Source organism: Aethalodelphis obliquidens, unplaced genomic scaffold (genome assembly GCF_003676395.1).
Source record: "Aethalodelphis obliquidens isolate GAN/ISIS:26980383/991018 unplaced genomic scaffold, ASM367639v1 scaffold38, whole genome shotgun sequence".
In the NCBI taxonomy this organism is placed as follows: Eukaryota; Metazoa; Chordata; class Mammalia; order Artiodactyla; family Delphinidae; genus Aethalodelphis; species Aethalodelphis obliquidens.
In genome coordinates, this window is record NW_020837982.1 from 18,893,463 (window position 1) to 18,917,309 (window position 23,847).

The 23,847-nt window shown below is 62.0% G+C and overlaps 1 protein-coding gene across 8 annotated transcripts in view; it reads right to left on the reverse strand.

Annotated features, from left to right (window-relative positions):
- The window catches only part of MPRIP (myosin phosphatase Rho interacting protein), a 134,399-nt gene that overhangs the window by 36,777 nt on the left and 73,775 nt on the right, over window positions 1-23,847 (reverse strand). For 6 of the 8 annotated variants that reach the window (XR_003438091.1, XR_003438090.1, XM_027131312.1 and 3 more), the window contains exons 4-9: window positions 17,630-17,781; window positions 13,015-13,099; window positions 7,716-7,935; window positions 6,045-6,558; window positions 2,413-2,554; window positions 1,500-1,604 (exon numbers count right to left, since the gene is read on the reverse strand). Coding sequence is in view for 6 of the 8 variants with exons in the window: in XM_027131312.1 (XP_026987113.1) it covers window positions 1,500-1,604; window positions 2,413-2,554; window positions 6,045-6,558; window positions 7,716-7,935; window positions 13,015-13,099; window positions 17,630-17,781 (1,218 nt within the window). In the remaining 2 variants the exon portion in view is untranslated. The remainder of the gene's footprint in view (window positions 1-1,499; window positions 1,605-2,412; window positions 2,555-6,044; window positions 6,559-7,715; window positions 7,936-13,014; window positions 13,100-17,629; window positions 17,782-23,847) is intronic. The other 2 variants (XM_027131317.1, XM_027131316.1) reach the window with 1 other exon arrangement.

Genomic DNA, 23,847 nt, shown 5'->3' on the forward strand with positions numbered 1-23,847 from the left:
CTAAGAAAAAAAAAAGAACAGTTGAGAGGAAAGCAGCGGTGTCCCGGTTCTGGGTAAAGGGTGACTGGCAAGGCAGCTGTCTCTCCCCCAATGAGGGGGCCCCGGAAAGGGGCTTATCCACCTGCCAGAGGAGCCCCCGTGGCCCCTCGCCCTGACAGGGGCTGCCAGAGCTGCTCCCCGGACGCGCGTCTTCGAGGAGCGCGAGGCCCCCTCACCCCGTGAGCAGCACAAGTGGGGCTGCCTGACTGCTGCGCCCGCAGGGCCGCCCGGAAGGCAGAGAAGAACGGCCCAGACAGAGTCACCCGGCATTTCGCGTGGAGGGAAGCTGTGCAGCGATGGCTGAAAGGAGAGCTGAGAAGTTCTCACAGAGGCCACAGGAAGACTGAGAGCAGAGACCACGCCCCGTGTGAAGCAAGACGCAGCAGCAAGCCTGCCAAGACCCTCAGGCCACTGACCTGCCAAGATGAGTCTGAGTCTCCGTTTCCCTACAAGCAGAACCAGGGCCGCAGGCACCGAACGGGGCGCTGTCCCTGCTGTTCCCTCTGGCACCTGTGCGCCAGAGCCTGAGGAGCAGCCTGAGAGCACCTTGAGGGCCGCAGGCAGGCAGCCCCCTGGGCCTGGCTTGTGTCACACATCGGGGCGCAGGCAAGGCCAGTGTGGAAAGAGATGTGGCCCACTGCTCCCCTCGGCCCGTGTGCTCTTCCACAGCCATCACGACCAGAATGGGGCTGTGTTTTTATATTCCAAGGACCCAAGGAGGGTTTAAGAGAACACATGCCACGTAGTGGGACACCAGTCAGCCACACGCGTCCTGGAGCCTCTGCTCCAAACCCGCGAGCGAAACCCAGACTCCAGGCAAGAAAGCCTCCACCCTGGCCCCACGGCTCCAAGTCAGGTTGCCGCTGGAGGCCCCACGCCTGGGAGGGGCGGCATCAGCCCCAGGCTCCTCGGAAGGCTGAGGACAAAGCAGAGGAGGGCCCATACAGCTGCCAGCTGTCCTCACTCCTGGGACGCTGGCCTGCCACGCGGGGCTCCCCAAGGGAGGGATGGGCCCGCTCGACCCGCCTGACCACTCCCTACCTGCACCCGATGGCCACGGCTCCCATGCCCTGGAGCAAAGGCTGGGCTCCCTCCGTGGTGACCCCACGAACAAGACAAGTGCCCAGCAAGAGGGGGGCTCCCGACTCCAAAATGTCACAGAAACAAACACCCAAAACAAGAAGAACGGAGGTTCGTCCTGTGGCCCTGATTCCCCGGAGCCAGAATTCCGCTGCTCTGGCCAGATGGCCTCCTCCGCTGCGGACCTCAGAGCTCAGGATGCCCACGCAGCCCAGAGAAGGGGCAGAAACACGGCACCTGCTTCCCACGCACGGACGTGAGGGCCCGTGCACAGAAGGGACGCCAGCGCGGAGGCACAGGCAGCAGCAGCAAAGAGCCCAGGGGACAGAAGCAGCAGGAGCAGCGTCTCCAGGCCTCGGAGCGCGGGCGCCCGGGCTCACCGTCAGGGAGGGCTCCGTGGACCTCCTGTCCAGTGACTTGGCTCTTCGGTGTGGAGACAGGGGGGAGGCCGAGGCGTCCGGGAGAGGAGCTTCGCTGGGGAGGTCCTGTGGCAGAGAGCAGCCCCGTCAGCACCAGCCAGCCCCTGGGCAGCTGGAGCCGCGGGAGGGCCGGGCTGCAGGGCCATGTTCCGGACGAGGAGGGGGCGCTCTGCCGTCTGGGCTCCCTCAGCACCTCTGCCCGTGAGGACAGGACCTGCGCCCAGACTCCTAGTCCCACGCCTCCAGCTGCCCGCGGCCGGGGCCGAGCCACCCTGGTGGGAGAGCAGCCTTTTCTTGCAGACGCACCAGCCATGTGGCTCTCCTGGCCCCCGTCCTCCCCGGGCCTCGTGGGGTCACAGAGGAAAGACGCTGGGCTCTGTGCAGTGAGCACTAGGGCCCCTCTGAGCCCAGAGAGAACAGGAGGAAGACGGAGGGCAGACTCAGCGGGGCCACGAGAGGCGGGTGGCCCAGGAGAGGTGGGTTTCAGAAGCGGAATCCACCTTGGGGACTGGGTGGAGAGAAACTGGGGCTGTGGCCACCACCCGAAAGAGAGAGGAAGGAAAAGTATTCAGCCTCGCGGCCCGACTGCCTCAGAGAGGAAGAGACTGGCTCTGGTTACGACCTGGGACCCAAAAAAGGCTCACGAGAGCAGCTTTCAGCAGAGACGGACGGAGCTCCGAGAGGAAGACGCAGAAGACAGGCCTCACCCTCAAGATGTCCACTCAATGGGGAAGGAGATGAGAGACCCGAGAGAGAACCAGGAGATGCGAGCGGGAGGCCGGGCAGAAGAGCGTCCGGGTGTGAGTGGGGCCTCGGTGGGTGTGGGGGCCTCGTGCTGACCCTGCCCCCGCCGCCCCGGAGCCCGAACGCTCACCCGCTTCCGGGGGAAGGCCCTCTTCTCGCTCCGGCCCTGGCGAGTGTCGCTGGACAGCGAGGGCCCGGCTGACACGTTGGTCTCCATGTGCTCTGCCTTCTCGATGTCCAAGGCCTCAAATTTCTCTATTACCTGGGACCTCCTGCAAGAGAGAGCATGAGGCGGCTGAGGGGGAGACAGGGTCCCCCAGAGCCCGAGGGGACGTGGTCCGGAGTCTCGGAGGGGCTCCCGCAGCCAACACCCCACGCCTGGCTCGCGCAGGGCCCCGGCAGTGCACACCGCTCGCTCAGCCAGCTCGCCTCGGACACCCCTGCTCCCTCTCCCACCTCCGCTGAGGGGGGTCTTTTGGGGGGCTGCCAGCAGTTCACGGGCAAGGCCCTTCCCTTCCACCAGACGCTTCCTTGCCCTCTGCCTCCCAGCCCCCACACTGGAGTCCCCGCACACTCTGTCGCTCTGTCGTGCTGACGAACTCGGCAGTCACATGCTCAGCGCTCGGCACCCTCTCCTGAGCCAGACGCATCAGAAGGCAGCTAGCACCTCGGAGGGCACCGTCCTCATCACATTTCTCAGCATATCTGATGTGGCCCCCACCCCAGGGCATCCAAAATTTAGCAAGAAAAAGACCCACGAATTAACATTGTTTCTGCCAACAGTAAAAAGAATCAAAACCCAAATTAAAAACAAAGCAAGTTGATTTCGTGTGAAAGGGCGGGCGGCATCGTCAGGCCATCTACGGCTGGAGACGGAGCTGAGATGGGAGCGAAGCAGGCGGAGGAGGGGCGAGTAACGTCACACAGCGACACAGCAGGAGGAGGTGGAGAGGGGCAAGACCTGAAAGAAAATAAGGCTGGAGAATGAATAAACAGAAAAGGACTGCTTGTAAAAATCAAATCATGGTAAATCAAAATTATTCAAAGAATTAAAGTAGCAAAAACCCGAGGTGATCACTGAGGAGCGCGACCAGTGAGGAGCCACGAGCAGCCGCATGGGGGACACGCCCTCGGGGGCTGCCCGCGTGTCTCCGGCCAGAGGCCTGTCCTCCCAGAGATGCCGCCCAGGCAGGCGCCCCGAGATCGCCTCACACGGAGGGCTGTCCTTGCATCTGGACGAGCAGCAGAGTCGAGGGCACCTAGTGAAGGGCCGCTGGGCCCAGAAGCCTAAAGTCTAACTCCATGAGGAAGTGGGGGAACCGGCCCCCATCCCGAGGCCCCGGAGGCCAGCTCGCCCTCGGGAGGCGCACAGTACAGGTGGCTCTCAGGGCTTCTTCCTCAGGAAGGCAGAACTCCTGGGGACCCGGCTCCCTGTGAAGCCAGGGCCTGCGGCGCTCTCAGCTCCCGCGGAGTCTCCTCCAAGGACAGAGCTGTCCGCAGGCAGCCTGCGGGGCCAGCAGCGGTGCGGCCTAGGGGCAGCAGGGGAGCGAGCGAGCGCGGGAAGCCGGGGCGGCGGGAGGGCCTGGGAACCACGGGGAGCTCTCGCGGGTGCTTGGGCTGGCCGGGCGGCTGAGGTGGCCTGTTCCCAACCGACCTGCCGGGTTTAGAGGACACTCCAGGCCCGCTCACAGGCCTCGGTGCCGCCACATGCAGAACGAGAGCTCTTCCAACTGACCCCGGGACCAGAAAGCCCCAGGAAGGCCTTGAGGAGCAGCGCCCGGCAAGGCACAGGCGAATCGCATGCTGCGAGCCGGCCATGGCCGCGAGGGGGTCAGAGGAGCGGACAGGGCGGCGCCACCTGCCAGGGAGTCAGCCACGGTTGACTCTGCCAAGTGGGGCCTTTGAAACTTGGGTCCATTGAAGCCCTGCAGGTGTGACAGCAAAGGCCTCCCAGGTGGGCCAGTGATGGGACGGAACCCGACCTCTCCAGGCTGCCAGCCAAGGCGCAGACAGGACCGCCGGCAGCTGGTTCTGGGGTCAGTCACCAGCAGTTCAACCAGGGCCAGGGCCCCCCACGCTCAGTCGGCAGCAGCTCGCCATCCGAGAAGGATTACTTCCGGGCCAGGGCTCGTCAGGAAACCCACCCCTGAGGCCCCCCAGTCGGGCTCCCGGGCCACTGCCACTCTGGGTAGCTGTGGCCGGCGTCCTGCCCACGTGGGGTTCTGTTCTACATCACCAGAGACAGGAATCCAGTCCAGCACTGGGAGGGGCGGCTACTCAGGACCAGAAAGCAGGCCTCGGAGAGTGACAGCAGCCAGTCAGATGTCATGAGGGGTCAGTAGGAAAGTGACGTGACAGTGTTAGGATGCAGCGCGGAGGGGCCCCAGGGCAGCCTGCACCAGGTGAAAGCACATCCCCGTGGTAGCGAAGAGCAGGCGGAAGCAAAGCCCCAGAGATGCCGTGTAGCCTGGGCTGCTAGCTGAGAGGGAACTCCAAGCCAAGCAGGTGCGCTGAATGTTAATTCTTTGGTCCCCGCCAAACCAGGTGTGGCTGCCCACTCAGGGGCCTCCAGGATGCAGCAAGAAGACTGGCCGCCTACATCTGGCAAGTCGTTGACTTATACTTCTGGCAAGTCCATTCACTTATACTTAAGTGCGCTCAGGACAGCCTCGGCCCTGTCCCGGGTCCATCCTGGCAGCAGGGCCCTCCCGTTCCCCGGTCCGGCCTGGGGTTTATGTCGTGGCTCTGCTGTCCCAGGCAGTTCCCGTGAGGAGCCGCCCTGCTTCTGCGCCCCCGTCTCTGCCCCTGCATACCAGGGTGGTCATACATCTCTCAAGGTTACTAATGAACCAGGCGGACAGACACTGGAGGGCGCCCCCCAGTACAGGTAAGCTTCCCCCTCCCCAGCACTGAGGCACCTTGTTTCCTTCTCTCTCTTCCTAGTGCTGGAGGGCACATTTGGGAGAGCAGGTGGTGCTAAGAAGCAAGAGAGCAGGAGAGCAAAGCAACCTGCTCCCAGCCAACCCCTCGAGGGGGAGCCCAGGGCCACCCAGTCTGTCCCCATAGCTCGCCCCAACTCTGAGCTGGGCTTGGGCAGGGGGAGGGTGGCAGCAGGACACTCCACAGACACTTGTGGAACTTGGGTCTGAACCTCTTTCTTAGAAAACAACTTCTTTGGAAATGTAATGAAAACTATGGATTTTCTTTTTCCAGAACATGAATCGTTTGGAGAGGTTCACATCCCACCAGCAGCCCACGCAGCTGGGTGCGAACCCTCTTGCTGGGCAGACGCCCCATTTATAGACTCAGGAGTGGAAGCTCCTACTGGCAGGGGCACTGGGGCACTCTGGGCCGGGCCTGGGCCTGAAGCCTCCGAGATGGAACCTTGCAAGATCTTGCCCCCCACTCTCCAGGGGAACGAGGGAAGGGCCCTCCTACCCTCAGACCACAGTCAAGTCCCACACCTCCACCAGCCCTGGCCCTGGCCCATCTCCAAACCCTGTCTCTCCCCAGGCACTCGTGTGTGTGTGTGTGTGTGTGTGTGTGTGTGTGTGTTGGGGCGGGGGGGCGCGGGGAGGAAACATGTAACAAAGTGTGTGAGGGTGTACGAGAATGTGACGGAATGCACGTGTGTGAGGGTGCACAGGTGGGTGTGTGTCTAAGAGAATGTGAGTGTGCACGGCAGGGGCTGCAAGGGTGGGAGAGTGTGCACCCACGTTTGCGAGCACATGGCCCTCCAGTCGCCCCCCCCACCGCCCTTACCTCCGCTCGTTGCCAAACAGACGGGCCACCTCTTCCCTGCCAGGGCTTCGGGCCCGAGTCCTACGCTCCAGCCGCCTTCTCTCCACCTGGAAAGCTTCTCGGTGGCTGATCCTGATGGCCTTAGGGACGTCGGCCAGGGTGGCATACTGCCTGCTGGCTTTAAAGGCAGAGGCGCGCCCCGGTCTCTCTGCACCCCGCCCCCCAGCGCTGCCGGAGTCCACGTGGGTAGGGGGCCGGCTGGCTGTGTCCAGGGAGCCGAAGGAGCCACTGCAGACGGTTCGGCCAGAGGGCTGAGGACCTGGGGGAGGAAGGGGACGGCCAAGCTCCCGGGAGGGCGGGCCGGAGCCACTGTACCTGTTGGTGGGAGTGCCGGGGCTGGGCGGGGAGAGCGGCGGCGGCAGCGGCTGCTCCTCGGCCTTCGCGTCCTGCTTGGTCTTCTCCAGGGAGAAGTAGCCGCTCTCCACCCGGACCTTGCGGCCACAGTCCACACGCTCGCTGCTCGAGGTGCTCTCCTCTGGAAGAGGGGCAGGAGACATGCTGGGCCGGCTGCCACCTCTGGTTGAGGACTTTCCAAGAAGGCACGCAGATCCAAACAGGCCACCTCTCTACCTCCCACCTCCAAAGGCTGGCGTGGCCCCCCCAGGGCAGAGCCCCAGGAGAGGAACTTACCCTTATCTGCCTCTCCCTACCGGGCTGCCGCTGACAGACTGTCAGGGGCTCCCTGAGCTTCTAGACTGGGGGCTCTGCTGGGAGAGCAGGATTCTCCCAGGAGAGACGTCCCAGCAACAACTACTTCCTACCGAACATCAAGGAGGAATCCAGGGGCCAACTAGCCACGCAACCTTTTAGTACATTTTTGGAGGGACGGGCAGAGAAGCACCTTGGCAGGAGTGAGAGGAGTGAACGGTTCTGGATGTGGATGGGCGTGTGCTGCCTGGGGAGGGCTGAGGGACCTTCTGCCCAGAGCCTGTACAAGATGCATTTCACCTGAACGAGCTGGGTCCCAACTGTCCATGCGCCTCTAGTGGCCTGGACAGGTGTAAAGGGAAAAGCCAGTCTGTCTCGTGCAGAGCCCTCTAGGGCCTGGACGAGGGAGGCTGAGGCTGCCGCCCCGCTTCTGCTCAGGCAACTCCAAGTGCTAGGTGGAGAAGCGCAGTCATGCCAACCATTTCCTCCCCAGCATCCTCTTCCCCTGCTTCACCCAGGCGCCTGGGCAGAATGGGACAGAGCAGGACGAGACAGCCCTCACTGCTGCTGCTCTCAGGACACAGTGGGCTTCCAGAGATAACGGGGACTTGAAGACGAAGCAGCCATGAGACACAGGAACCAGAGGCCCCCTTGTACACAGACCTCGTTACAGAGCATCCTGATTACACGACACCTGCCTGGGGCTCACAGAGCAGGTGCTGTCTTCCTCCTTTACAGGTAGGACTAAAAGAGCTACAGGGGAGAGGCAGGGCAATGGCTGGAGGCCAGCGACCCAGGTCCCACACCAGGCCAGGCCCAGCCCGGGGCTGACGGACACAAGGTGAGGGAGCCTGAGGCCCGGGGCTCACGATCGGCTCAGAGGCCCCGAGTCCCAGAACCAGCTCTGTCGGGAGGCCCATTCTAGTGCTTCCAGCTGGGGCACCAGGACAGGTGGGCCCGAGGGCCAGCCCGGCCACCACTTACCATCTCTGCTCTCCAGCCCTGGCTCCCTCAGGGTGCTGGCCACAGGAGGCTGGCTCTGGCTGGGACTCTGAGCTGGACTCGGGCTGCTCCCATCGGGCTGGTCCTTGGCCCTCATTTCTTCCTGCCAGAGTGTGGACTTGGTGGTGGGAACCTTCTCAGCACTGGGGATGCTGCTGCTGCTGCTGCTGCTGGTGACAGCCATCTTGGCCGGCCCTGGCTCCTGCAGGGGAGAGCGGTGTCCGTGCGGGCCTGGGAGCACACAGGCTGAGCCGCCCGGGTACCTGGCTACCAAGGTCAACTACACCATGTCAGAGGCCCAGAATGCCAGAAGGGAAGGCTCAGAACAGAGATGTCCTGGTTGGGCTGGAAGCTTTTTCTCTTCTGCAGCCCCAGCTAGCACCCCAGGTGGGAACCCAGGCCAGAGCTGGTGCTGCCCCAAGGGAGAAGCATTTGTGCGAGAGGTACTTAGCCAGACACAGAGTCCAAGGCCAGAGCACACAGAGAACCGTAACTCTACACTGCAAGCCTAGAGCCCAGACAGGGCAGGGCTGGGACCCCCGCCACCATGCAGCACCTGCTCGGGCCCTGGGCCCGAGTCCCTGCCCACCCAGGGCACTGGGGTGCCTGCTGCTGAGGGGCTGCCAGCAGGATGGCTCTGGGTGCCCCCAGAAATGAGGCACATCTCAGCTGTCTTTCCCCAAAACACAGGGACCACCTGCTGGGCTCTCGGGGCGCCGCACCCTCCAGCCCTCACCAACCACCCCGCAGGGGAGGATGCCTGGGCTGAGAGGAGGCGGCAGCCCACGCTCGCCCGGCCAGTAAGAGGCAGAGTGGGGCTCTGAGCACTTTCCACCACCAGGCACCCCGGGAGCAGGAGAAAGGCCCAAGAGGGGGCTTCACGTTGTACGGGCACCCCTGAGGAGCCACCAAGAAGCCCAGGCACCCTGTGTCCCAAAGTGAGAGACAGGCATTTCACCAGGTCCAAAGTTTCCTTAGTTCTGCAAGGATCTCAGGCTTCCTGGGATGGGATAAAGCCAGGATGACTCTTCCCACAGACCCAGGATACACCTGACCGCCCATTCAGGCAGAGCCATTAGCAGACCTGACTCCCCAGCTGGAGATTCCCGAGAGCTCTGACCCACCACGGAAGAAGTGGACTTGGAAGAACATGGTGTGGTTTCTGACAGTTTCCTGAGACTAAAACAGAACCAGCTCCAATGACCCGAGGAAGCCTGGCCCTGGGGCCCCTGCTCCACACCCCAGCGGTGACGCTTTCCTAAGCAGAAGCCGTTCTGGGTGCCGCTGTCCTGCCCCCTCCCAACAACCTGAGGTTTGTGCTCAGAGGCTGGGCGTGGCTCTGCCGGGCCTAGGGTGGCACTGAGATTCCTCCTGCAGAGCTGGGCGGGGGTGACCTGAAGACCTTGCTCGGTGCATCTGTCCCCTCTGTGGAGGGGAGGCTGGACCAAGGGAGACAACCAAGGGAGACAGAGGCCGCCAAAAAGGGTTGAGGGGGAGGGGCGGCGCTGTGCCCATGATGGAAGGCCCTTCCTGCCAGTGCTCTCAGTCCCACGCCATGAGTGTAGCACCCTGGCACATGCATACCCCTCTCTGATGCCTGGGGTGAGCCCAGCACTGGGTAGGGAGTGGGCTTGCAAGGATCCTCAAGAGGCAGAGGAAATTCCAGGCCTGACATGCAAGGGGCAGTGACTGGGAGCTTAAGGAACACATTTCCCAGCACCAAGCGCTCCCAGACCTGCCTCCTGGGCCTGGGCCCCCAACCTGCACAGGGCTGGTTGCACCCACAGATCCCTCCCAGGCTCCCACTTCTGGGGACTCACCCCAGAGAACAGGGGCCCTGGGGTTCTCCGGATGGCGGCCAAGGCCCACAGGGAGCTTTTCTCCTCCTTTTGGTAGCCCTGCTTTCTCCTGCCTCTATGCCAAGCCTCACCGAGTCAGCAGGGACAGGAGGGCAGTCTAGCGGCAGGAACAAAGCCACTGTGGCTTGCAGGAGAGGGGCTGCTTCTCTCCAGCGCAGCTGGGTGGACAGCAGACTTCGCAGGGGCTGGGCCAGGGCCACACGGCACCACCCCCACCCCCCAGGCGTCACCATCACGGGAGGGAGGGTGCCGGGGTGCACGCCAACACAGATCCCTGGTGCCTGTGTGAGAGGAAAGAGGGGACACCCAGGCTCCCAGGTGCTGTCTCTGTGTGGCTGGGACAGCTGCACGTCCAGGGCTGTCAGTGCCATAATAAAGTCTGTGCTGTTTGGCTGCTCAGAAAGGGTTTTCAAAGCAGAGACGAAAGAGGAAGCAGGGCAGGAAGGCAGGCCCCAGTCAAGGGGCCTCTGAAGCCTCCACATGCTAAGCAGGCCCCTCTGGAGGGGGTTTCACAGAAAGCCTTGCTTTCTACCTCCAGGGCATGGAAACTGAGCAGGGACCCAGTGAGAAGGAGGGTCCTGACCCGGAGTGGGTATGGCAGCAAGCACCCAAGTGGAAAATAAGATACCTGAGAAGAGGTGGCAGCTGACAGCACATGTATGGGCCTGAGGTGGGCCGGGCCCTGGACCTGACGTGGGGCCTCACTCATGGAGAAAGGTCTGCTGTTTTATGGGTCTTTGAAGAAACGCCAAGAAGCAAGGGCCAAGAGCCTGAGCAGGTAGGGAGACAGAGGATCCAGCCCCTGGCCTGCACACGGGGCTGGGAGACACATGGCCCCTGGCCTCACCCGAGTCCCAGCTCTGGGCTTTGGGGAGAGGGAGGCAAGGGCCGCTGGTTACACCCTGAGTGGATGATCACTCCTCCTCTCCAGGCACCTCGTTACCAGGAAGTCTTTCCTCAAACAGCCTGAGCAAGAAGCAGCTCCCGGGAGCCTGTGCCTCTCAGGCTCCAGCCTCGGAGACTCTGGTCAGGGCCAGCCTGTCTCCCCCACTGCGCTGGGCTCTGCTGGGACCCCCGCCCCCGGCAGAGAGGACGTCTGCTCTCCCCCACAGCCCAATCCTCATCCCCCCTCATGCCTGAGGGGTGCCTGCACGCTCCAAGGCCCCAGCTCCCAAATGCCTCGACACCCTCCTCGAAACAGGACTCCGGGCTCCCCTGCCCGCCTGAGTTCCTAGAGCGTGGGGTGCAGCAAAGGGACACCTCCAGCCCCCAGCTGGTTTGATCCCAAACTCCGGGGCCATGAGAAAAAGGCTAGGTATGGGGTCTTGGGTTCTTGTCTCTATGGGGGCCCCTAAGGCATTAGGCTTTTCCCACAGCTGCATCTTGGGCTGTGGAGGGGAGGCCTGCCCAGAGACCCTCCCCCGCCCCCCGGACCCAAGTCTCCTCTGGACAGGCCCCACAGCCCTCCACGAGACTGACTGACAGGGGGTTGTCCCTGATGAAGGCTCACAGCTTCCAGAAATCAGCAGCCTTGAATGGGATGCTCAGGGGAGCCAGGGCAGAAGGACGAGACACCCTGCCTGCCGTAGGTCGAGCAGAGGAGGCTGGGACCTCAGTACCCTGGGCTCTAAGAGACCCTCAGGGAAGAGGGTGATCTCCCCACCCTGCAATCACATGGCTCCTGCTACCAACCCAAAATGTGAAGCAGCATTTGCGGGGAGAGGATGTCACAGGGGAAGGGACAACTGGGAAGCAGGGACACAACCAAATTCCCCGGCCTGGTTGAAAATGCCTTCTGTATGTGTATTTGCCTTATTTGGAGGCAGGAGCTCTGCTCCAACACTGTTTCCAAGGCATCGCTATGGAAACGCGATGGAACTCTAAACACCCTTATTCCGCCTGGGGTTTTCTCTCAAATCAGGAAGCTTTGGGGGATTTGCCTGTGTGTCTGCTGTTCCCCAGCAGGAAGCTCCACCTTCTGTCTCTAGGAACGCGTGCAATTCCATTTTGCCGACTTCCTGCCAGGGACACTACCTTCCAGGGGGATGCTGGCCTGGGACCCTTCGGGGAGGGTGGGCAGAAGGCAGACAAGGACCATCGGCTGAGAGCAGGCCGGGGCCACACTCCATCAGCAGGAGGGCCTGTGCAGCAGCCCAGAGCAGGCGTGGCCAGGGGAGTCTGAGGGGACGTGCAGGAGAAAGGGGACCGGGCCAGCACACACCTCCCTCTCCTGCCCAGACCTCTGTCACCCAGGGAAGCCCAGAGGAGCCAGCAGGGACTGATGAGCCCCAGAGGGTAGCCAGGTTCTCCACGGGAGGGCTGTCAGGCTCTGGGGCTTGTGAGATGCTCACGGGACCCCCGATCACCATCCTGTTCACTCTCAGGGGTGCTGTGAGGCTCAATCAGGCAAGACAACTGAGTAACAGGAAAGTTTGGGGCAGAGAGGAAAGGAATCACATGTACAGTTGGCCCTTTGAACAAGCAGGGGTTGGAGCGCTGCCCCCTCTGAGCGGTCAAATATCCAGCACAACTTAGAGTCGGCTCTCTGTATCCGCGGTTCCTCCATGTCCGCGGCTCCAACCAACCGCGGACCGTGTAGTCCTGCAGGATTTACTATTGAAAACAACCCACATAAAGTGGGCCCACAGAGCTCAAGCCCATGTGTTCCAGGGTCAACTGCACTGAGCACCCAGGACGGGCCCAGTACTTCCTTCCACACACACGGGTAGCCGAGAACTAGACTTCAACAGGCCCATTTTGCAAATCAGCTCACTGAGTCCCTGAATCCCTCCAGTGCCCTGAGCCCCTACAGGCCAGCCAGGGAGGGAAGGGCTGGACCTGGTGGGACCACCCCAGCCACCTCCCACTCTGGTCTCATGGGATCTGAGGCAGAGGCACAAAATCAAGGCCAGTGCCAGTGTTTTCCATTTATGGTCAACCCAGAGCATAAGTGGGGCCCCTCAAGAGCCCCTCACTTGGCTGGGACACTCTAGGACCCCCCTGCCCAGCCCCGCTGTTCAGCCTGCTGTCTGCAGAATCATCTCTGTGTGGGAAGTGGAGCTGAGCTGAAACCTTTCCTCCCGGCTCCCCAGCAGCTGGCAGGACGGTCGGGGGAGGGACACGCACTGTGCTACTGCTGCGAACCCCCTGCCTGCAGGGTGGATGCCTCTGGGGGCAGCTCCACAGCAGGCCACCCCCTCCCAGTAGGGGTCCTGCCTTGTGGCTCGGAGAGGAGTGTGCAGCTCACAGACCAACAGAAGGAAGGAAAGGACCCCAGGGCTGATGGCCACCTCACCCCTGACGTGACCCCTTTCCCTTGCGCCCTATTCTAGGCTGGGTACTGAAGCCCCCCAACCTCCTAGGGTGCACTCTCTTTGCCCCAGCTCCACCAAGGGGATGCCAGCTGGCAGCCCCGCCCTCACCTGTGGTGTGGGGGGCTCCACCTTCCGCTTCTTCTTCTGGTTCTGCTTGTTGGTCCTGGGATAGACCGTGAGCATCTCCAGCCAGCTGGGGAAAGAGGAGGGGGGAGCGCCAGTCAGACCCTGCTCTCAGGGACCAGGACCCCGCCGGTGCCCACCCAGCCTCCAGGCACCAGAGCAAGGCAGAGCACCACTCAGATCAGAGCTGTCACTGCCGGGGCAGGAAACCCAGCAGCGCAGCCGGGACGAGCACAGACTGAGCCGAGGGCACTCCCAGGCGCTGACCCCACGATGACCACAGCGCAGGCGGGGAGGCCCTTCAGGCCTGGAGATGGGGCGGGCTCCACGCTGGTGCGGCGGGAGGCCTGACCGCAGGCCCCTGCCAAGGACTCGGCACTGTTTCTACTACTGACCTTTCTCTGGGGCCTGGACTCCACTCGAGGAAGGAACCCGGGACTCTGCTACTGAACTTCCCCACAGCGGGTCACTTCAGGGGGCTGCGCATCTGACCTCCCAGACTCATTCGCTCACCTCTGGGCCCGACTTGCACAGGGAGGGCGCTGGGCACCTCGGTTTTGGGGAAGGCCCAGCAGAGCTGCCCAGGGACCCTGTCCAGGGACCCATACCAGGGCCCACATGCTGGACCAGCAGCAGGGAAGGCCACGGGGGAGCGTGGGAAGAACAGGGAATGAGGCAGGAGGCTTGGATTCAGATCTGGCTCTGCCACCCCCAAACCATGACCCCAGGTGGCTCCCAGGCCTCTGGGCTTCTGTCTCCTGGTCTCTGATGCCAGGGGCTGGATTAGGCCGTGACATGACCACTGCTTGCCTCACTGGAGCTTCGTAATAGCTGGGAAGGTTGGAGGAAGGGGAAAGAAGGAGGTGTGGTGGCGAAGGGCAGCCCCAGTGCTTTCTCCACAGGGGAAGGTACTGCAGGAGACACTGGGCCACTTCTTCCCAGAACCCCACGGTCCGTGTTGGGCCTGCTGCCAGCCTAGGCTGACGACCTGGTGGCGCTGGCTGAGCTGCTGTACAAGGCAGGGTCTGCACGGTCAGGGCCCTGGCTGTAGCAATGACCGGCACCCCAAGCCTGGGGCAGGGAGAAGGGCTCTGGTCTTTAGTTCTCAGAGGTGCTTCTTTCATTTGCGGGGGAGGGGGGCGGGGTGGAGGCTGGTCATAGCCGGCTTCTGGGACAGCCTAGGGGGCTGTGCTGGTTGTGCTGCTGACAGCTGTCAGCTGGGAGAGCAGGATTGGGTGTGGGGCATCCCAGCCTCCGAGGTGAGGCCCAGCCCAGCAAGAGCAGGGCATTCTCAGTTTGCTGAGAGAATGAACAGTCCCTGCACTGTGCAGACCTGACGCGCAGGTCCTGCGCCTGTGGTCCTCGAAGCAAGAAGGGAGGCCACGGCTGAACCTGCACAGCAGCGGGCGAGCACCCTCCAAGGCCTTCCTTCAGTAACCTAAGGAGTTCGCGTGCTCGTGGGGTTAAGCGGCCTGCTTTCTAGCCTGCCACGGGGGCTGAATTTCCTCTGGGAAGTTCACACCAAGGAACCACGCCTGCAGAGGGCCCCTCTTCAAGCTTTACCGGGGAGGGGAAGGGAGGGGAGGGGAGGAGAGACTGCCCGGCAAAGTCACCTCATCCCGCAGGGCCCCAGGAGCGGGGGCCGTGGCAGGGAGGGGCAGAGCCTTCGGGGTGCCCGGAGCCTCTGCACGCTGGCCCAGTCGCTCTTGAATGGCAACACTAACGAGCTGGGCAAACCTGTGCACCTCGCAGGACAGGGCCTCACGGGAAAGGAGAGAAGATCTGCCCCGCGGCTACGCTGCTGACTAAGTGGAGCCCCCGGAGACTCAGGGATGGAGCGCAGGGCGAGGGTGGACCCGGCCTGCCCCATTCAGCGGTGCCGTGGCCAGAGGTTGGGGGATGCCCAGTCCAGGCACAGATAATGGGCCGTGTCCCCCGTACTGGGGTTCCTCACAGCAGCCCAGCAGCATGTGTCTGGTGCTACCCAGATGGGTTACAGACGTTAAAATACACCCAGGAAAGAGATGAGTGCGGGGAATGAACACATGCGGCTGGTGGTGAATGTGGGCGCCAGGGACACGGTAGAGGGGCCCCTCAACTCTGAGGGCAGAGCTCAAAGGCAGCGGTATGGAGAGGAGGGGCAGCTGGGACCCAGCCCCGCCAGAGGCACTGAAGAGCCCCCTTGCTAACTCCTGCCAAATCTCACCTCCTCTGAAGAGCCAGGTGGAGCGGCACCTCCTGCTGTGAGGGGACAGGGAAAGAGACTCTCGCCATCAGCTCTGGGACAGACGCGGCTGCCTCTGGCCATCCGGGGGTCTCCATTCAGAGAAGACCCCGGAAAGAAGGCAGAAGGGACTGTTCTCTACTCCTCTCCCTTGAAGTCAGCACCTCTTTAGGGACCCATGTGGGGGCCCCAGAGCCCACAGATGAGGTTACCCAGCAAGGAGCCTTGCCAGGCGCTCAGACCCAGGAGGCCAAGGGCAGGGCAGAGGAGGGAGAGAAGATGCAGACACAGTCTGTCCCCAGGGTTGCAGGAGCCCTCGCACTGGGCAGGAAGCAGCGAGGCCCAGCCCAGGATGAGGGGAGGGGAAGAGTGTCAGGTAACTGGCTCCGGCTCTGGGTTTGCCACCAAGCCGCGACACTAGGCTCCAGCCTCAGGACCCCCAGGACACACAGCTGGTATCTCACCCGCTAATGACCTTGTCTACCCACGCTGCACAGGAATGGCAGGCCCTGTACATGCATATAGGAGTGACTGTGGGAAAGGGGCTCAGGGACTGAGCCGAGGACCCTGCCAAGTGCCTGACGGAGGGTCCCATCAGAGAGGCCAGAGACCACATGGCACGCCACTACATCACTGACCTGGGCCCCAGCTCACATGCTCCCTGTTGTCCTGGGGACCTCAGACACCCCTTTCCCATCCAACGTCACCCAGACCCCTCCCTAGGACCCAGCTCCCAAGTGGCGGGGAACAGATCTCCTCAAGGAATCCAGTTGGGCAATGGAACCTCGGCCAGGCGTGCCTGCCAGACAAGGCCACGGCAGCAAGTGTGAACCAGGACGTGCAAATGGCTCCGTGCTGTCACTCACGCCTGGAGTGACTAGGCTCCCTTCATGTCCTGGACCTCAGTCTCCCAACCGCAGAACGAGGGCTTGTAAAACCCTTTACACTCTTAAACCACAAGGTTCTAAGACGAGGATTAAGGAGTAGCAGTGAAAGTGGTCCTTCTGTTAGGCCCTAGAGTCAGAAACGCAAACTTGCCTCTGCCCAGGAGAAGAGGACTTGGGGTGAGCTGGCACCCCGGAGGGGGCCTCTGAGCCCCTTGGCAGCACGAGTCTGGCCTCTGCTCCACGCCCACCTCAGAAAGAACAGGGTCTCCTGGCCACACTCTCACTTTCTCACTCAGCAGCCCTGGGCAGGCTGCAGCTGAAGCCCTGAACCCCAGGCCAGGGCTCTCAGCAGCCTTCAATCTGTTGAAAGCAAAGTGTCTGACATTCTAATTCTCTGTCTTCTGTGCTGTAATAATCAGCCCAGTCCCCCAACCCCTCTGGTTCACTTTTTCATTTTCACCTTAAAGGATGACGGGATTCTGCATGACCCAGCACCCAAGCTCCCGGCAGGGCCGGGGCACCTGCTCGCTGTCATGTACCATGTCACGTACCGTGTCACGAACCGTGTCACGTACCGTGTGTGGCTGGGTGCACAGGACTGGTGGCAGGTGCCCCAGGAGCAGGGCTCCCAGAAGGCAGATGTGGCAGGGCTCAGAGCACGGAGCTCAGCCCGCTGGCCTATTGGCTGCCTGAAAATCTGGGCCCCTCTACTTCCTAGGGCTTCCCCAAGCCTCTTGCCAAGGCATGCTGGGGGAGCAGGTGACCCAGAACTCTGTCCCTTCCCCTCGGCTAAGGAAGGCAGTGCGTGCGGTCACCCTGCGGTGACTCCCATAGGCAGGCACGGGGCACAGGAGGGAGACACAGGCCTCCTCCACTCGGACAAGCCCCGCCCTTTATGAGCGCCAGCTGATGGAGCCACACGCGTCGCAGTGGAGGGCTTCCCAGAGACGTCACAGCTTTGGGGACAGAGGGTCACTGCAGACCGAGGGGAGGGCGGGAACGAAGGCGAGGAGCTGGGGAGAGGCAGCAGGGGGCGTGCGGTGACAAGCAGCTCAGCAAGGAGGGACAGGGCGGTGGGGGCAAAGGCTGCGCGGCTGAGAAGGGCCCCAGGGGCTTTCAGGCAGGAGGGAGGCGAGGTCGGATGAGCTCTGGAAACTGAGCCCCTCGTGGCTGAGCGATAGATGGTTGGAGCGCAGTGAGAATGGAGCGCAGACCCCAGAGAGAGGCTGGGAAGATGCGCCAGCGCCAGCAGAGGGAGGCCGCTGGGGGAGCAGGACATGCAGGGGCAGCCTGGCGAGTGTGTGGACATGGGGATGAAGCAAAGGTGGGTGGAGGGTGAGGCCAGTGTGGGTGAAGAGAGGGACTCACAAGAGGAGACACACGGGGCAGAAAGTGAGGGCAACGCCAGCTGTCGTGCCTAAGAGTCCTGGTCCAAGGAGCTGCTGGCAGGCGGGGGCCCCTCTTCCCAAGACGTGCAGAGAGAACTCACCCGCTGATGATCTCCTTGGTCTCTGCCCGGATGAAGTGCTCCTTCTCGGGGGTCAGAATGCACAGGGAGAACTTCTGGCCCGTGCGGCCCTCCCCATCCACCACGTCTGTGCACTGGTTCATGTTGATGGTGCCCTGAGGGAGGGTTGTGGGCTGCGAGAGGAAGAAGATGGGGCAGGGAGTCAGTCACTCTGGGGGCAGAGGAAGGCAGCAGGGAGTGTCCCTGCATCCCACGGTCCTTTCTGACCCTCTGTGCTTCTCCTCAGTCACCTGGACCTCTCACAGCTGTGCAGACAGCTGATTACAGCAGAGGACAGGGTGTGCACTGCCTCGGCCCGGCCCTCACAGCCCGCCTTCCCACTGACCCATCTCCAGGGAGGAGCGGTGACAGGCCTGCTCTTCTCAGAGGATATCCAGCTGGACATTCCTTCCCACTGGAGAACAACATCCCAGCTAGTCCTGGAGGAGGGCGGGGGGCTGGGGGGTGGGGACAGGCAGGAGACACTCCTTTAAGACAGCTGGGACGACAGAGGCAGCCAGGAGCCTGGTCTCAGAGGGTGACTGATCCAGGAAAGCAGGGAGAAAAGCTCCGGAGGAGGTAGTTTCAAAATAGCCAGGTTACTTTTAGAAGCAAGAGGGGGCCAGAGAGAAGCACATCTTGATGGCGGGCTGTGGGGCAGGCAGGCCACCTCCAGGGCTGCCCATGAGGAGCACCGCCAGGCTGCCTGGCCAGGGCCAGAATAACAACTTGCCCCCTCTTTTCTATCAGCTAGGCTATTAGACACTGATATCAGGGAGAGAAACCCAGAAATAAGAAAAGATGGTTTTAAGAAGTTCCTACTGAGGGGAAGGGTGAGGACCTCCCCCAAAACATGAGGAGGCTTATGGGCGGGGGAGGCAGGTGGCCATGGCTGCCACCACACCAGGTGCAAAGACCCCGCTGAGGGCTCTCACAGGGAGACGAGCCCCAGCTCCGACTCCCACCTCCACCTCCAGGGCAGCTGCCAGCTCCCCCAGCTGCCCCACGGAGCCCTCCCCAAGCGCTCGGCGCTTCCCAGGTCCTGGAGGAGCAGCAGGGAGAAAAGGCAATGGTGGCTGCTGGACTAGGGGCTGCCTCGTCCGTGCTCCCTCCCTCCCACCTGCCAGCAGAGGAGGGGGGCCCCGAGCTCTTCTGACCCACCGCCACCTCCCTTCTTATCCACTGGGGCCCGACCCCAGGAGCCAGACCCAAGGGGCACTGGGTTCCCCGAGTTCTGGCCCTGACGTGGCCGCGGGCTTGCTGGGCCACCGCAGGGGAAGGACTAAGCTCCCTGGCTCCCAGAAGCCTTTCTGTGGGGGGCCTCTGGGATCAGCCTGTCCTCCTTGGGCCCAGCTCAGAAGGGAGGTGGCAGGGCAGGAGGGCTGGCCGTGAGCCCACAACAGGGAAATAGCATGCACCCTTGCTGTGTATTCAAAGTGTGTCCCGTCTCCGAACTGCCCCCAGGTGGGGACATGACGAGGGGCCACACCCACGCCAAGCCTAGTGCCCTTGTTGAGTGAAGTGACCTGGTAGCATCTCTCCTGGGGGCTCCTGGACGGCCCTTGAGCTGGGAAAGGGAGCTTGGGTGGGTTGTCCTCAACCAAGCAGAGGGGGTCCCTTGGGAGCAGTGGACAAGGGAGGTGGCCTGGGTTCCCCACCCCGGATGAGTGTGTCTTCCCCCACTTCCTGCCCCGGCCCCAGCCCCTGCTCCCTTCAGAGGGTCTAACACTGGGCCTTCCCCGGCATCGTGCCAGTGCCCTTCGGAACCGTCTCTGGGTGGCGACCTCTGCCCTCTCTGGAGCCAGACTCCCGCAGGCGGGAACACTCAATCCCCACTGACCCTGACAAGGCACACGGCCTCTATGAGGCAGGTCCTCAGGGAGGACCCTGATGCCACGAGGAGTAAGGCACGAGCTGAAAGCACAGGCGCGCCTGGTGCACTCCTTTCCTGCGAGAGCCGGACAGGAGCAGAGGGGCTCTTCCTCCTTCATCCACCATGCTGCCGGCACAGGCGCACGGCCCTGAAGAGTTACCCGTCTGTTACACACACAATACACACAGGTAAGTTCAATGGGAACCATAAAAGACATCATCAAAAGTTCTAGAGTTTCCTTCTCACTAGACCACGCAGTGGGCCCCCTGGAGGCACACGTTCCCCTTTAGAGGCCACTGCTGCAGGGCTCGGGGTACCAAGCTGCTCACTGAGTAGGTTCCCAGGTGAGGTTTCCCTGCCGGCCCTGCAGCTCCGTGTGGTCACAGGACTCACTCACCAACTGCACCATGAGACTTCTGGCAACCTCTCCCTGACACGAAGGCTCTACCTCCTTCCGGAAAAGCTTTCAGAAAGGCCAATGAAAGGCAAAAACATAACAAGCTAGGGCTGAAGGACATGGAAGTTTCTTTACCACCTCTGTGTCAGGATCTTCCAGTTACAACCTCTTTCCTGCTTCCTTAAATGTGGCTTACCACAAGGCGGGCATTATCTAATCCTGTTACACAAGCAGGAGAGGGAGCAGAGAGTAAACAGCGGTCATCAACAGAAGGGAGAACTGGCAAACCGGTCCAGGTTCACAGGGACCTGCCCGTGACGGCTCCTTCGGGGTCTCAACAGCGCCACCCAGGGGAAGAGGCAGCACCCGCACACCGCTGCGCGCTCACTGACCGCTCACTGACCGCTCCCATCACCTGCACCTGCCCCTTCACTGCTCTGCCTTCAACTGCATCTCTCGCACTCACAGCTCGGGCAGACTCAACCAAGGGTCTCCAGGGAGTCCCAGGCTGAGGTCTGACCCTCCCCACCTCTGTCCAGGAGCAGAGCACACCCACCTGCATGCTCAGCATTGGGGAGAGAAGAGAGCACACTCCATATAACAACCCCTTTCCTGGCTAGGCGGCCCTGGTGCTGGGAGAGCCAGGGCGAGTACCTAGGCTGTAATGCAGCCCTCACCCCTGGCACTGTCAGAAGAGAAACCAGCCCAGTCCAGCGAGCTCCCGGCCCTCATCCTGCAATTCAAGAAGTTAGGAATCTAGGCCTTCCCCAAGGCTGGGCATCACCTAGTTTTGCTCATTTCACTTTCCAAAAAAGGAATGGCTGTCGGAGGGCCAACCGATGCGGCTGTGTTGCCAAGTTATGGGTTCAGTCCTCACCCGGCAACGTCACTGGACGGCCCTCCAGCCATCTGGGGGCCTCTGATCCTCCTCTGGCTTCCACACTGCACCAGCTAAGATGGCAGAGCTGCGACAGGGCTGAAGATCCTCTAAGAATGAGGTGGCCAAGCAGGAGAGCACAAGACAAGGGCCTCTGTCTGGGGATGTGACTACACTCTACCGAGAAGCCAGCTTTCCTGCCTGTCGTCTGCTCGCTGACTCACAAGAGGCCCACTCAGGAAACTCCTGAGCAGCAGCCTCACCCCCACCCTCGGCCCAAGCAGGTGCCATTCAGGGAAAACAGCCCTTGTCCATTTCTTGCCGGATCCTGGAAGTTTGGGAAGCAGTGAGCTTCTGAGAGCCTGAGAAAAAGAAGAGGAAAGTTGGACAGAAACACAGGGAAGGGCCCTTGAGACCTTTCAGCAGGACCGTCCCACCAGGCAGCTGTGCTTGCAGACCCAGAGGGGAGGCAGCTCGAAGGCGAGACTCAGATGGGATGGGAATCCGCCATTTTAGCCCTCTCTCCCCTAGTCAGAGGGGAAAATGGAGACCCACAGAAGCAAAGGGCAAAGAAGCACTCTCAAGGGCGGAAGGTATTTCTCAAGGGAGCCCAACCCCGTCCACTGTCTGAGGTCCTAGCTTGCTTAGGCCACTCAAGCCCGGTCCAAGCAGAGCCCACATCCTTTCTTTGGGATTGAGGAGGTGGGACCTGAGTCCTCTACAGAAGTGAGGTGGTCCTGGGGAGCACCTCACCCAGTTGCAGGCGCCCCCAGAGCCCCACGTCCCTGGAGAAGCAGGTGCTGGTCAGGCTCACAGAGGCCATCTCCTGGCTCTTCCCACTCCCGCCAAGCTGTCCACAGAGCCCCAAGCCTAGCGCACCATGAGTCCTTCTCTCAAGAGGCAGCGCTGGTGACCGCCCCAAGCGCCACCCAGGCCACAGTCCAGCCCAGCAGCCAGCACTCTCCAGATGGATATCCCCAAAGCCCAGGTTCCCCAAGGAAACTGTAAAGACTCTTGGAAAAGGGGTCTTGAGGCGCACCCATGAGATCACGATCCCACCAGGACCCGGAGTGAGCCAAGCCCCTGCCCGGACCCAGCAGCTCAGAGAGGCCTCTGCCAATCTCGGCCAGGGCCCCGGAGCAGTGGGGGTGGACAAGAGGCTACAGGAGGTGCCCGCCCAGCAGAACTTCCTTCCTCCCGTTCCTCTTGTTGCCAGCAGCCAGCTGTGCCCAGTCGTGCTGTGAGCTTCCCCCATGTTCCACGTCGTGGTCCACAGGGGGCTCACAGCCATCCTGCAGAGCAGCCCAGGCCAAGCTGTGCCCACAGTCTCACTGCCAGTCCCGAGGCGTCGGGTCTGTGTCCTTGCTGTCACCTGACCTCCTCCCAGGGAGCCCTGACTCTGCACCCTCCCTGCCCCTTAGATCTCCAGTGTGAACCTGCCTGCTCCAACTCACTGCCCTGGCCAGCCAGGCTAGGGGCTATGGCACAGGGGACCTGCCACCTGACCGCCCATCACCCCAGGACAGGAGGGAGTGCTGGTGCCAAACACCGACCTCACTCCCAGCCCCCTCCTCCCTGCAGAGATTGGAGGGGCTAAGCTAGACTCTGGGCCTTAGGTTTCCAGAACCCACTGGCCAAGAGGAGCGCCAGCCTTGGACCAGAATCCTAACTGTGCCACCACCACCTCTGTGACCTTGGGCAACTTGTACATTGTGAGCCTCAGCTTCCACAGGTATAAAGTGGGAGTAACAGTATGCCCACTCCAGATGTAAAATGGAGTAGCTGCTGTGGAAAACAGTGTGGAAGTTCCTCAAAAAGTTAAACATGGAGTCACCTTATGACCCGGAGAGGAGACGTTAAGTCACTGCATTTTCCCTGAGTGCTGCCATGGGAAGAAGGGATGCCAAGTGTTGGCCACGTGTGCCTCCTACCCTGGGGCACAGAGGGGGCCACGGGGTGAAGGGAGAGAGCTGACCTGCTGGGCGGGAGGGACCTCCAGGCCTCATCCTGTCCCTGAGACGGGAGGGAGAGCCTGGCCTCCTGCCTGCTGGCCCTAAGGTGACCAACAAATGGCTCTTAAAAATGACGGGCCACACCAAGGGGTTTACCCGAGGGTGGCGAGCAGCTCACGCCTATCCTCCGTGCCTCGTCAGCCCCCATCTTAAGGCCCTGGGGAAGATCTAGCTCTGGTTCCCCAGCCACACTCTGCAAGGGGAGCTGGGGGAAGGTGCGGGGAGGCAGGGCTCTGCCCTCTGCCCAGCACCGACCCCCTCCCCGGTGCAGCATCCCCGCCCTCCTCCCCGTGGGCTCCCTGGAGCAGGGGGTCCAGCTGTGAGGGCTGCATCCCCCTCGAATCAAGTCAGGAAGGTGGGAGCCCCGAGCCTGGGGTCTGTTCAGTGGCGGCTCTCTGGCTTCGGCTCCTCGGCCAGCTCCCCGGGAAGAGCCCAGGCCTCGCCAGACCTCCTCACCTCAGCTGCTCCTACAGCCTTGGGCCCAAGCCCTCCGCCCCGAGTCTGAGGTCCTTGACCACTCCGGCCTCCCCTCCTGTCCCTGCCCGCAGGTCTAGGCAACTGCGGCCACTCGCTGAACAGGTCACCTCTTGCACGGCCATTCCCTGCCGGAAGCGCCTGCCTTACCTCCCTCACCGCCAGGATGGTCGCCCTGTCCCCTCTGGAGGGGAGGGCCCTGTATGTAGTCCCTGGTCCACGCACGGGCCTGGATAAAACTAACTGGATTCTCCTCCACATACCTACGCTGGCACTGCTCAAAATGAGCTTCAGTACACATTTTCTAATGACAGACGAAACAAACCAACCTGTCTAAGTTTATATTGCATAAATATTTATGCCTTATTTGTGAAGAAGTTACACTTTATTTATAAAACAGGAATACCCAATCTTACCAAATCTCATGTTTGTTAAGCAGACAGCAGGGGACACAAGTGCAAAGGCCACAGTGACAAGTCCTCCACAGTTGAGGAGCCTGAGGGAGAGGAGTTAGCTGGAGGGAGATGCAGGGCCCAGAAAGGGAACCCCGCCTCCAGGAGCCCAGGG